This window comes from Crocuta crocuta, unplaced genomic scaffold (assembly GCF_008692635.1).
Source record: "Crocuta crocuta isolate KB4526 unplaced genomic scaffold, BGI_CrCroc_1.0 scaffold267, whole genome shotgun sequence".
In the NCBI taxonomy this organism is placed as follows: domain Eukaryota; kingdom Metazoa; phylum Chordata; class Mammalia; order Carnivora; family Hyaenidae; genus Crocuta; species Crocuta crocuta.
This window is the reverse complement of record NW_027531899.1, coordinates 1,429,482-1,442,222: the sequence shown is the minus strand read 5'-3', so window position 1 is coordinate 1,442,222 and position 12,741 is coordinate 1,429,482. Positions and strand designations below refer to the sequence as shown.

At 51.3% G+C, this 12,741-nt stretch overlaps 1 protein-coding gene across 1 annotated transcript in view; it reads left to right on the top strand.

Moving 5' to 3' along the window:
• Positions 1 to 12,741, top strand: part of ACP7 (acid phosphatase 7, tartrate resistant (putative)) — a 41,832-nt gene that overhangs the window by 25,316 nt on the left and 3,775 nt on the right. Inside the window, exons 3-12 of the mRNA XM_077773868.1 lie at positions 1,449 to 1,732; positions 7,248 to 7,448; positions 7,751 to 7,933; positions 8,829 to 8,952; positions 9,161 to 9,223; positions 9,333 to 9,447; positions 9,537 to 9,644; positions 9,734 to 9,791; positions 9,871 to 9,938; positions 10,049 to 10,120. Of these exons, the coding sequence (XP_077629994.1) occupies positions 1,612 to 1,732; positions 7,248 to 7,448; positions 7,751 to 7,933; positions 8,829 to 8,952; positions 9,161 to 9,223; positions 9,333 to 9,447; positions 9,537 to 9,644; positions 9,734 to 9,791; positions 9,871 to 9,938; positions 10,049 to 10,120 (1,113 nt within the window). The 5' untranslated portion in view covers positions 1,449 to 1,611. The remainder of the gene's footprint in view (positions 1 to 1,448; positions 1,733 to 7,247; positions 7,449 to 7,750; positions 7,934 to 8,828; positions 8,953 to 9,160; positions 9,224 to 9,332; positions 9,448 to 9,536; positions 9,645 to 9,733; positions 9,792 to 9,870; positions 9,939 to 10,048; positions 10,121 to 12,741) is intronic.

The window sequence follows — 12,741 nt, the reverse complement described above, 5'->3', positions numbered from 1 at the left end:
CCTGACTCTGGGCCAGTCTGTTTCTCAGCATGAAATTGCCTGCCTCCCCTGGTTTAATCCTCACAACAGCCCATAGGGTATGTGCTATTAATATCTTCGTTTTGCACGTGAAGCTGCCGTGGCTCGGCGAGGTTAAGTAACCCCCCTAGGGCGCACAGCCCAGAAGCGGCACTGTCTTTCTTGGATTTTGATTTTGTGTTTTCAGTGTGCCCCGGGGTTGCGCGGGGGTTCTGGGGGAAAAATCCGTGCGCTAAGCTTGGAGGAGGAGGAAGGCGGAAGGAGTTTAGAGGAAGATGAGGCGGCTGGAAGGGACCTGGGAATCCCCTGGGTCGCAGACCCTGCTGCTGGCACGCGGGGCTACCGCGCGATCTGGCAGGGCGGGGGGTGCGAGTCAGGGTCGGTGCCCTGGGGTGGGGCGCCCGGGGGACCAGCTCAGCCTTACCTGTCTCGCGCTCATCCGGTGGTCAGCCTGGCGGTGGCGGCTGCTGCGTACCAAAGCTTTCTGGGTCCCCCATCCCAGGCCCCACCCTGGGTAGGGGGTGGGGCGCCCAGGACCGGCCGGACCTGTGTGGCCCGGGGCCCGGGCTGTCTGGGGAGCCTGTCACCTCGAGAAGGCAGGCTCTTCCGGGGCTGGGACGGCTGTGGGCGGCAGGGTGCCACGATGCCTTCAAACTCATAAATACCGCCGCCGCACGGATGGCCAGAGACGCGCATGCGGGCAGCTGGCGCCCCCGAGGGTGAGCAGGGGACTGGGAGGGCGTCCCCCGCTCCAGCTCCTAGGGTCGGGGCTGACGGTCCCAACCCGGTTGTGCCCCGGCAGGTCCTGGGGGAGCTGGAGAACGAAGGGGAGCCGGCCAGAAGGGTGGGTGTGCAGGTGCAGCGCTGGGGGCTTGGGGTCACCAAGGCAGGATGGGATGCTAGGGAGAGGGCAGAGAGGCTGGGGCCGCTCCAGGTCGGACGGAATTCCGGGGCGATCTGGGGAGGGCAGTGCGGGATTGGGGTCACTAACACCAGCATGGAAGGCTGGAGGACCAAACAGAGAGCGATGAGGTCTGAGAGCAGCGTGCAATGCTATACAGGGGCGGGGGCAGTAAGGTCCAAGACTCCGGCTTGACAGCAGGGGGGGGACTCGCTGGATGTGGCGTTGCCAAGGGCAACTACCTACACCCAGCCCCCGCCCCGCTCCCAAACCTCTCCCGAGAGTGAGCTGCGCTTAACACCAGGGGCGCTGGAGCCAGGACCCCTGGGTCCACGACATCCTAGCCGTGCACTGAATCACTGTTGCTCATTTTCCTCCCCTGGGATATGTCGCGGGTGTTCGCAGCAGCCGCCACACATAGGAATGTTGTGAGGCTCCCGTGACTTCATCTATGCAAAGCGCTTAGCACACAGCTCGTCTCAGGACCTTCGGCGCTTGGTAACGATCGCGGTGCTTGTTTTCTCTGCAGCATCTGGATAACCATCCTGCCTCCCTCCCCGCCAGCATTGCCGGACCTCCCTCTGCTCTCCAGCCCAGTCTCTTCGTGCTGTCCCTGACCTTCGTGCTGTCCCTGAATCCGATCTACTGTGGACCCCTCTCCTTCCCCGTCTGCCCCTCACCGTCCCCTTACCATGCGCCCCCTGTGTCCCTGCTGGGCCGGCTGCTGTGTGCTCCTGGTTTGCTCCCTCGGAGTCCGAGGGGCCCGGGAGGCCCCCAGCGCCGCCCCTGAGCAAGTTCACCTGTCCTACCCGGGTAAGTTTCTGTGAGCACTTCCAGGGAGGCCCAGTGGGTCGGGGGCTCCGGGATCCCGTGCAGATTGTTGTGGGACCTTGGCCTTGCCCTTCCTGGGCCTCAGTTGTCTGCCTCTGTGAAATGGGGGCTCGAAGCAGTGGTGCATCTGGCTGTGTGGGAAATGATTACGTGTCCACCCCTAGTAAGTTCCCCAAAGGGGGCCGCTGTTTGTTGTCTTTGCCCATTGTGTCCCCACAAAGCTGCCTCCTGATCCTTGATCTAGGGGTGGTGGTGCCCTGTGGTGGACCCTGGAGCCTCTGTACCCAAACTTCTTGGGTTTTAATCCCAGTTTAAGTAGTTTAATCCTACTTGCCTGCTGCGTGACTATGGGCGAGTGACTTGACCTCTCTGGTCTCAGCTTCTTCATCTGGACAACGGAAAATGTTAGTGTGACCTCATAGTAGGGAGAAAACGAGATATTACCTGCAAAACGGCAAAGCGGAGCTTTGTATCATGCTTCTCATATATTTTTGTCTCATCTTTGGTGAAGCTAAGGATTATTGAGAACCTCAAAGAACTTGAGTTTATGGGACTTATATCCAAACATTTGCCATATTAGAAACTAAAATGGAGGCATTTAAGATGAACACTAGTAAATCCGCTCTGCATTAAGATATATGGCATTTTTCTGGAGAAATAACTATACAAAAGCAAAGAAACTTCGTGAGAAATTGGTGAGCTTTGGTTTACATCTTTTTAAGTCTCTTTAATGTCTAGCTTAATAGGAGATGGCCAGAGTTTCCCCACATCTGCTTCTGCTGCTGTTTCCATAGGTTGCTTTGGATGACATATAGGAAGAAAATTTGGTTTCTCATGGGTACAGAGAGGAGGCTTTTTAAAGATTATTTTTCTATTTTTTATTATTTTTTAAGTGTTTTATTTTATTTTTGAGAGAGACAGACAAGAGCATGAGCTGGGGAGGGACAGAGAGAGAGAGGGAGACACAGAATCTGAAACAGGCTCCAGGCTCTGAGCTGTCAGCACAGAGCCTGATGTGGGGCTGGAACTCACAGACCGTGAGATCATGACCTGAGCTGAAGTTGGACGCTCAACCGACTTGAGTCACCCAGGCACTCCACGAGCAGTTATTTTGTAGGGGAGCGCTCATTTGGGGTTTGTCAGATACTTTCTCAAGATTAGGATGAAGTTATGTGCTTTTCTGGCAAGACTAATCGCAGCTGTGATGTTGTGTCTTTCCCGGTGCCTGGTATCAGAGAGTTCATGATGCCGACACAGTTTATTACTGTTAACGAATGATGTTAACCTTTGCTGCCTGGTTACAGGGGTGCGCGCTGGGTTTCTCCACTGTAGGATTTTTATTCTTCCCTTTGTAATTAATAAATATCTTGGAGGAGATTCCTTGAGACCGTGCAAACTCATGTTTCTCTTGAAGATTTCACCAGCTCATTTTGCCATCTGTCAGTGGATCTTGCCTGTGACAATTGTTAGGTGGTGTTTGCCTAATTGTGATTTTGTAACTTTCTAATTCCTTGTCTCCATCTAACAGAAATTTTGTTGTAAGGAAAGCTATTCCTTCCCTCATTCATTCATTCATTCATTCATTCCAGTATAGACTTATAGATACTTACTGTTATTCCGTTGGTTAAATGTACAAGACTACTGTTGTTGACTTTGTGGCTCAAATTGTCCCAGATTTGGTCTTTTGGAATTCCTTCAGATTGGCTCCTGTGTTCTTTTAATAAGCCTCCATCATTTTTTGAGCAATTCCACTTTTTCTGGGACCATAGGTTATTCCAGGCTTATCTTGTGTATTTCCTGCCCCATCTTTGAAATCGACCACGTATCCAAGGAGCCCCAGTTTCTTTCACTGGAGAACAGGTGTTTAGAAACCAAGATCTGAGCACACAGTGTGCTCGCGGCTACTGAGGTATCATTGCTGCCAGGCCCTTTCAAAAACAGAGCTAGGCAGCACATGTGGGTGTTACACACACATGCATACAATCTCTATTTTCGTGTCTGTCTGTGTCTGTACTGTACGCACCATGAGATCATGCTGATACCTCTGATTCTAGTCCAACATCAAGGATTTATTCCGGCATTTTTCCTTCCTTGTGTGTAATTTCTGTCTCCAGCATGAAGAAATCTACCTTCCACTTCTACGATATACTTACTTATTTGTTCAACGCAAATATGGGCCTAAAGCGGTTCCAGAATCATTTGTCTGCATCCCCATGAGAACATTTACTAGATGATGACGTGTGTATGGTCTTTTTTCTCTGTAGTTTTATTTTTTTATTTTTTGCTTTTCTGAAAGGAGAGAGGTTTTTGGTTGCTTATTTATTTATTTATTTATTTAATTTCTGAGAAAGAGAGAGACAGTGTGAGCAGAGGAGGGTCAGAGAGAGAGGGAGTTACAGAATCCAAAGCAGCCTCCAGGCTCTGATCTGTCGGCACAGAGACTGACGCGGGGTTCGAACCCACGAACCGTGAGATCATGACCTGAGCCAAAGTCGGACACTTAACCGACTGAGCCCCAGGTGCCCCTCTCTAGTCTTTTTAAAAACATTCTTTTATTACTGAAGTATAAGTTGACATCCAATGTTGTATTAGTTTCTGGTGTACAATATAGTGATTTGACAGTTCTATATCTTATTCACCGTTCAGCACGGTGAGTGTAGACACCATCTGTCACCACACAATGTCGTTACGAATTGGCTATATTCCCTATGCTGTGCTTGTTTCATCTCTGTGACTTATTTATTTTCTAACTGGAGGTTTGTGTCTTTTCTCTATAGTCTTTCAGTGTCCATTCAAAACCTAGTTCCCATGATTACTCCCCCCCCTTCAGTGTGGCTACTTTATTCATTTAAATTTTTTTTCTAATGTTTATTTATTTTTGAGAGAGAGAGAGACAGAGCACAAGCAGGGGAGGAACAGAAAGAGAGGGAGACACAGAATCCGAAGCAGGATCCTGGCTCTGAGCTCTCAGGACAGAGCCTGATGTGGGGCTTGAACTCAAGAACTGCAAGATCATGACCTGAGCCAAAGTCAGACACTTAACCGACTGAACCACCCAGGCGCCCTGGTAGCTACTCATTTCTACGAAAGAAGTACCAGAAGGATACAGCAGAAAGGAAAGATGGGTTACTTACATGGGATGGGTGGGGATGGGGTGGAAAAGGGGGAACAGGAGCAGAGCGGGAAAGACCAGGAGGGAAAACACTACCTTTTTTGTGTAATTCTGACTCTTAGAATTATAGTCATGTTTCACATTTCCTTCACATACTCCCCAAATAAACTAACAATTAAAACCACTCAGGATGTGGGGAGAAGCCAGTATGGAATATAAAGACTGACCAACAGACGTAACTGTATTTAAAATTTTTAAAAAAAATTTTAATGTTTATTTCTGAGAGAGAGAGAGAGGCAGTGTGAGCAGGGGAGGGTCAGAGAGAGAGAGAAACACAGAATCTGAAGACAGGTTCCAGGCTCTGAACTAGCTGTCAGCACAGAGCCCGATGCAGGGCTCAAACCTACAGACTGTGAGATCATGACCTGGGCTGAAGTCGGACACTTAACTGACTGAGCCACCCAGGCTCCCCACTATATTTAAAAAGTGAATAGGAGTGGGGCGCCTGGGTGGCTCAGTCGGTTAAGTGTCTGACTCTTGATTTCAGCTCAGGTCATGATTTCACGATTCGCTGAGAATGTAAAGCCTGCTTGGGATTTTCTGTCCCTCTCTCTGCCCCTCCCCTGCTCTCTCTCTCCCCCAAAATAAATAAATAAACATTAAAAAAAATAAAAAGCGGGGGCACCTGGGTGGCTCAGTTGATTAAGCATTTGACGTCAGCTCACGTCATGATCTTGCAGTTCTTGAGTTCAAGCCCCACTTGAACATTTAAAAATTTTTTAAAAAGAAAGAAATGAGTAGCTACTTGCGTATATCCTCTTACATGAAGAGTAGCTGACTACAGCTTACTCTCGTGTACTTTGCTTTCTTTACTTCACTGGATGTCCTGGAACATCGGTCCATATCAGTTCTAGAACTTGTCCTCTTTGGACAGCTGCTTCATGCTGTCTGGATGGTACATAGTTATTCAGTCCCTCTTTTGGATGGGCATTTTGCTTCTTTGTGATATTTTGTGATTATAGACAGTGGTGTCCATTTTCATGTTGCTGGAACCAAAACTCGTGCTCTTAACATCATACTATTCCGTGTGGTATGTTTAAAACCTTGGTTTGGTTGCTGACATTTAGGAATTCTTAAAAAAATTTTTTTAAGCATTTATTTATTTCTTAGAGAGAGAGACAGCGTGAGCAGAAGAGGATCAGAGAGAGAGGGAGACACACACAGAATCCGAAACAGGCTCCAGGCTCTGAGCTGGCTGTCAGCACAGAGCCTGACACGGGGCTCGAACCCACGAACTGTGAGATCATGACCTGAGCCGAAGTCGGACGCTTAACCGACTGGGCCACGCAGGCGCCTCAAGGGGCTGGCTCTTGATTTCAGCTCAGGATGTGATCTCTCGGTTCGTGGAATCGAACCCTGCATCGGGCTCTGTGCTAAAGCGTGGAACCTGCTTTGGATTCTCTCTCTCCCCCTCTTTCTCTCTCAAAATAGATAAATAAACTTTAAAAACGGTTTTTAAAAGTTTGGATTTGTATATTTATATATAAAATAAAAACCACCACATAGAGACTTGCTGCAGAAGTTGACAGATTTAGTGGCACTGGGCCCGCGTGGTGGCTGTCGCCAGAGCGAGCGATGACTGTCCCTTTTAGACACTGCAGGGTCTGCAGTGTGTCACACACTCCCTAACTCCTTGCTGCCTTACTGCTTCAGGCCGGCCCTTGTCCCCGTTTATATTACCCAGCAGGCTTCTAGTGATCTGAGTGTCTAACCCCTAAATAATATGCGTGGAAGTGCCTGGGTGACAATGGGGAGCCTACTTGGGATCCTCTCTCTCTTTCTCTCTGTCCCTCCCCAGCTAGTGCTCTCTCACTCTCTCTCTTTCAAATAAATAAACGTTAAGAAAAAATATCACGTATGTGAAATGGCACGAGATCTGCACAGAGTGACTAATGATAGGAATAACGCAGCACTGGGGCGCCTGGGCGGCTTAGTCGGTTAAGCGTCCGACTTTCGCTTGGGTCATGATCTCGCGGTTCGTGGGTTCGGGCCCCGCGTCGGGCTCTNAACTGTTGCAAGTGCTTTACTTGGGTTTACGCACCTAAGCCTCATAAAAACCCTATAAAGTAAGTAGATATTAGTATTATTTTACCTTACGGATGAGGAAACTGGGGCTCAGAGGGGTGAAGCAACTTGCTCAGGGAAGCACGGCTTGGAAACGGCAGGGCTGGGATTGAACCTGGGGAGCTCCGAACCTGTGTCCCTGGGGCTAAGTGTTCCGGAGCTCTCAGCGATCACCCCGCGCTCTGTGCGCGTCCTTCCCTCCCCGCCCCCATCCCCGCTCAGGCCTCACCGCCCAGCCCCAGTCTGTTCCTTTCTCCCCAGGTGAGCCAGGCTCCATGACTGTAACTTGGACCACATGGGTCCCCACCCACTCTGAAGTGCAGTATGGACGGCAGTTGACGGGGCCCCTGCCCCTCCGGGCCCAGGGCACCTTCAGCCACTTCACGGATGGGGGGGTTCTCCGGCGGAAGTTCTACATACACCGAGTCACGCTGCGGGGGCTGCTCCCAGGGGTCCAGTATGGTGAGAGGGGACCCGGGCCCAAGTGTTGTGGGGAGCAGGAAGAGGAGTGGGGTGTAGACGGAAGCTACCACTGTGGGGGGCTCGGGCTGGGCCGGTGACTACTCTGTTTATCTGGACCCTACTGTAGGAGACTCTGGGGTGAAAATGGACGGCGCTGGGGTCTGGGGCTGCGTGGACCAGAGGGCACGGGTCAGAACCCTCCAATCCCCCGCTGCCTCCCCCCACCAGCTGAAGACGGAGGGGGGGTGGAGGAGACGGCCTGGGGTGCTCCTTGCTGACCGGGACCTTTCCCTTTGCTTCAGTTTACCGCTGCGGCAGTTCTCGGGGCTGGAGCCGTCGGTTCCGCTTCAGGGCCCTGAAGAACAGTCCCCGCTGGAGTCCCCGCCTGGCTGTGTTTGGGGACCTGGGGGCTGACAACCCGAAGGCCTTACCCCGGCTGCGCAGGGACACCCAGCAGGGCATGTACGATGCTGTGCTCCATGTGGGTGAGGCATTGGCAAGGGTGGCCTGGGGGGGAGGCCTGGGGCGTGGGTGGGAGGCCAAGGCGGTACTGTTGAGGGGCCCACGCTGGGGCCTGTGTGGTTTTGGAGGGACGGGGATGAGACTGGTCTTGACGATGGGGTCTGAGGTTAACCAGAACGCCCGGGTTAGAATCCCAGCTCCAACACGAAGAGCCTTGTTTTTGTCCTCTGTGTTATTACTGTGGGAGCTGAGACTGGGTCAGCATTCACGGGACTGTCGTGATGACTACATAGTTGACATTGCCCAGCATGCTGTAAGTGCTGCCTATTCATTGTCATTATCATTGCTGCTGTGGCTTCGGGGGACAGGGGAACAGATGGGAGAGAAAGATTGGGGCTGATAAGTTTCAAAGCCGCAGACTCTGGAATCAGGACTCTCGGTTTGATTCCTGGCTCTTAACTAGTCAGCCTTGTGACCTTGCATGGGTGCTTAGCCCCTCTGGGCCTCAGTTTCCCCATTTGAAGTGGGGTCATCATAACATCCACCTCAGAGGGTGTATTGAAGATTCAGGTGATTAAGTATGTCAAGCATTTGGAACTGTGCCTGGTTCAAAACCAGTATCAGACTGTGTCGGCCTTAACGTCGTTGTCGTGGGAGGGGACCAGAGGGCGGGCAGAGATGTGGGCTGGTATGATCAGAGCACAGGAGACCAGCACAGTCCTGCCGGGGGTGGGGAGCTCAGGGACCGAGGGTTCGGGAAACAGTTCCAAGTGCACATGGGAGTGGGGGTGGGGTAGGGATCGATAGCCAGGATGGCTCGGAGCTAGGGGTTACCGCTGCCCGCTGCCGAGCAACCAGCTCTCTCCTCCTGGCGGAAGGAGAGCCTCACTCTGTCCCTGCCCCTCCCCCCGCCTCCAGGAGACTTTGCCTACAATATGGATCAGGACAATGCCCGCGTCGGCGACAAGTTCATGCGGCTCATCGAACCTGTGGCCGCCAGCCTGCCATACATGACATGCCCTGGGAATCACGAAGAGCGCTAGTGAGGGCCCAGGGCTTTGGGTGGGCGAGGGCCTGACCTAGGGAAACGGATGCATCCTTCCCCTCGTCTCACCTTAGTTCCTCACGCTTTGGCAGCTGATTAGCGGTAGTGGGAGAGGCGATAAGGGCTAGGCTGGGAGCCAGACCAGATGGGGGTGGGATCCGAGAACCCAGACCCTCTTTCCACCCTTTTACTTTCTTTTATCCAGCAACTTCTCTCACTACAAGGCTCGCTTCAGCATGCCGGGGAACAACCAAGGCCTGTGGTACAGGTAATATGGGGGGGCCTAGGGGACTGGTTTCTCTCCTCCCAAGGGTGAGACCTCCTTTGACCCCGTGCGGGAGACCCCACCTTTGACCCGTGCCCTTTGACCCCTCCAGCTGGGATCTGGGCCCTGCGCACATCATCTCCTTCTCCACCGAAGTGTATTTCTTCCTCAATTACGGCCACCACCTGGTAGAGAGACAGTTCCACTGGCTGGAGAACGACCTCCAGGTAACCCGACTGAGGTCCCCTCTAATCCCCTGACCAGCTGCCCCTCCCCTCCCCCATCCCTACCTCTCACTCTGGGCCCTGCTCTCTAGAAAGCCAACAAGAACCGGGCAGCCCGGCCGTGGATCATCACCATGGGCCACCGGCCCATGTACTGTTCCAATGCTGATTTGGATGACTGTACATGGCACGAAAGCAAGGTGAGGACCCCCTCCCTGGGGCGGGGTGCCAAGAGCCACGTGGAGGGCTGGCCTGAGTCTCCACTCACCTCCTCGCTCCTCCCGCCCAGGTTCGCAAAGGCCTCCTCGGCAAGTTGTATGGGTTGGAGGACCTTTTCTACAAATATGGTGAGTGACCTGGGGGGGACTTCCAGCTGCCTCATCTCTCCAGGATCAAGGGGCTTGACGCCCACTTTTTCTGCCTCAGGGGTCGATCTGCAGCTGTGGGCTCATGAACACTCGTACGAACGGCTGTGGCCCATCTACAACTACCAGGTGAGGCTCAGAGAGGGCCGAGGGCCCATGTGGCTGGTGGCAGTGGACCCCCGGACGCCCCAGGGCGTGGCCTGGTGTGACGTGCCCCTCCCCCTTGCTCCCTTCTCCAGGTATTTAATGGCAGCCGAGAGATGCCGTACACCAACCCTCGAGGCCCTGTCCACATCATCACCGGATCTGCTGTGAGCAGGGCGGGAAGGGGGGGGTGCCTTCGGCTTCTTGCCTCTTGATTTTGATGGCCTCTTGTACCGGCCCCAGTACCATGTGCTTTATGCAGTCACTGTCACCAACTCTCAACCCTAGAACTTAGGTACGCCTAGTAGCATGCCCATTGTACAGATGTGGAAACAGAGGTGAGGCACTCAAATGCTTGTTCAGTAGTGGTTCAGTAAGTGGTGGGATTGCCCAGGTTACCGACAGACCCAGAGGCAGAGGGCTTCTTATTAGTGTCATCGCAGCTGAACTCCAGACCATTCCCATTCCACCGAACTTTCCACTAACGACTGCTTTTGGTTCTGGGACTCCCACACCGTCTCTAGTTCTTACGTCTCCTTAGTCTTGTCCGATCAATGACGGTTCCTCAGTCTTTCGTTGTCTTCCATCCTTCACATTTTGGAAGACTCCTGGCCAGTTGTTTTGAAGAATGGCCCTTTGGTCTGGGTGTGTCTGATGCTGAGGCTCTGGCTATGCATTTTGGGCAAGAGAGTCCCAGAAGAAGTGACGGTGTGACCAAGGATGACGTGCCCTCCCACCTGTCTCATCCTGGAGGTGTTTCTCTGCATCACCTGGTGAAAGAGGTGTCTCTTGGGTTCTTCCACCGTAAAGTTCTTTCTTATAGCTCCCTTTCTTTTTTGTTTTTTATTTATTTTTGAAAGGCAGAGAGAGCAGGGGAGGGTCAGAGAGAGAGGGAGACACAGAATCCGAAGACGGGCTCCAGGCTCCAAGCTGACAGCATAGAGCCCGAAGCGGGGCTCGAACCCACGAACCATGAGATCATGCCCTGAGCCGAAGTCGGATGCTTAACCGACTGAGCCACCCGGGTGCCCCAGCTCCCTTTCTAATGAATAAGTATCTTCAGGGAGATCTGTTGCAGCCATGCAAATATCCCCTCTCTCCTCAAGTTTTCATGCACTGATTTTTGAATCCCTCGGTGGGTCTGGCCTGCCAGAATTATTACTGTGCTGTTCTGATGGGGAGCTTCTAGTTCACTCATTCCTTCTAGATTTATTCATTAGAAGCCTCCCGTGTGGAAATGTTGTCCCTTCGGTTCCATTTATGTAGTTAGTTATTGATTTATACCAGTCTGGACTCGTGGGTAATTATTTTATCCTGTGGGCAATAATCTGATATGACTGCTGGTACCTTACTGCTCAGCCCGCTTCTGCTTTGGCCGCTGGGAGCTCTTCCGGTCAGGTCCTGTGGTTTTCGACGTGCCCCTGTCATTTTGTGAGCGCTTCCCTATTTCCCGACCCTCCAAGGTGCTCCGGGATGTGTTTTTCTGCCCTCCCCCTCTCTGCCTTAGAATCACTCACTTCTGCGAGGAGAGAGGGCTTGCTTTTTAAGCCGGCTCTTGCCAATTTAGTAAGATCAACGTGTGAGAGCCACTTGTGACAAAAATTCAAACAGTGCGGAGGACAGGAGGTGAGCGCCAGCCCTCCACACCCCTTTGCATCCCGCTCTCTGTGATTCTGGCTCTTGGATGGCATTTCAGAATGTTCTCTGTGTGTGCAGTGGAGTCATGGTCTTGATAGAGATGTGGTACTGTACCGCCCACTTTTAAAAAACAACTTGGATCATGCTTCATACCCTAGGGGTTCTCAGCTTTGGCGCGCGTACCATGGGGAAGTTCTAAAACTCTAGTGTCTGGGCCCCATTCCAGAACAAACACCAGGATCTGCAAGAAAGGGGCCTGGTGTTGGCCCAGTGTTGACCACCCCCTGGAGCAGGAAATAGACTGTGATCAGCACCAGAAGATGCCTCATACCCCTGTGTGATCGCTGTTCTGAACTTTAATCAGCAAAGATTAGTTTTTTCTTTGAGTTAAATTTTTGAAATTATTGCAGACTTCCAGAAAAGTTGCAAAAGTACAAAGACTTTCCATGTCCCCTTTACCAACATTTCCCGAATGTGAACATTTAGCCGCCTTTGTTTTAATCTCTATTTTATGTTATTATTTTATTTGTTGTAGTTATTGTTCTGTTATTAATATTAATTACTATAGTGTATATAATTACTACCAATATTATTCCTGGAGAGATCATTTGGGACTCTGCCAATATCTGGCTATTCCTCAAACTTTCACCATTAGTTAGTTTCACCATCTATTGATGATTCTTGCTTCCACCTGTTATTGCAGCAATGGCTGTTTTCANGCCTTTGTTTTAATCTCTATTTTATGTTATTATTTTATTTGTTGTAGTTATTGTTCTGTTATTAATATTAATTACTATAGTGTATATAATTACTACTAATATTATTCCTGGAGAGATCATTTGGGACTCTGCCAATATCTGGCTATTCCTCAAACTTTCACCATTAGTTAGTTTCACCATCTATTGATGATTCTTGCTTCCACTTGTTATTGCAGCAATGGCTGTTTCCACCTGTTATTGCAGCAATGGCTGCTTCCACCTGTTATTGCAGCGATGGCTGCTTCCACCTGTTATTGCAGCGATGGCTGCTTCCAGTCGTTACTGCAGTGATGGTGGTCCCTCGCAGTCTCTGCTCATGTCGCCTGATGTTTTCTGCTGCTTGTAGACAATGAGCATGCTGTTTCCTCCAGGCGCTGGTGATTTAGATTTTT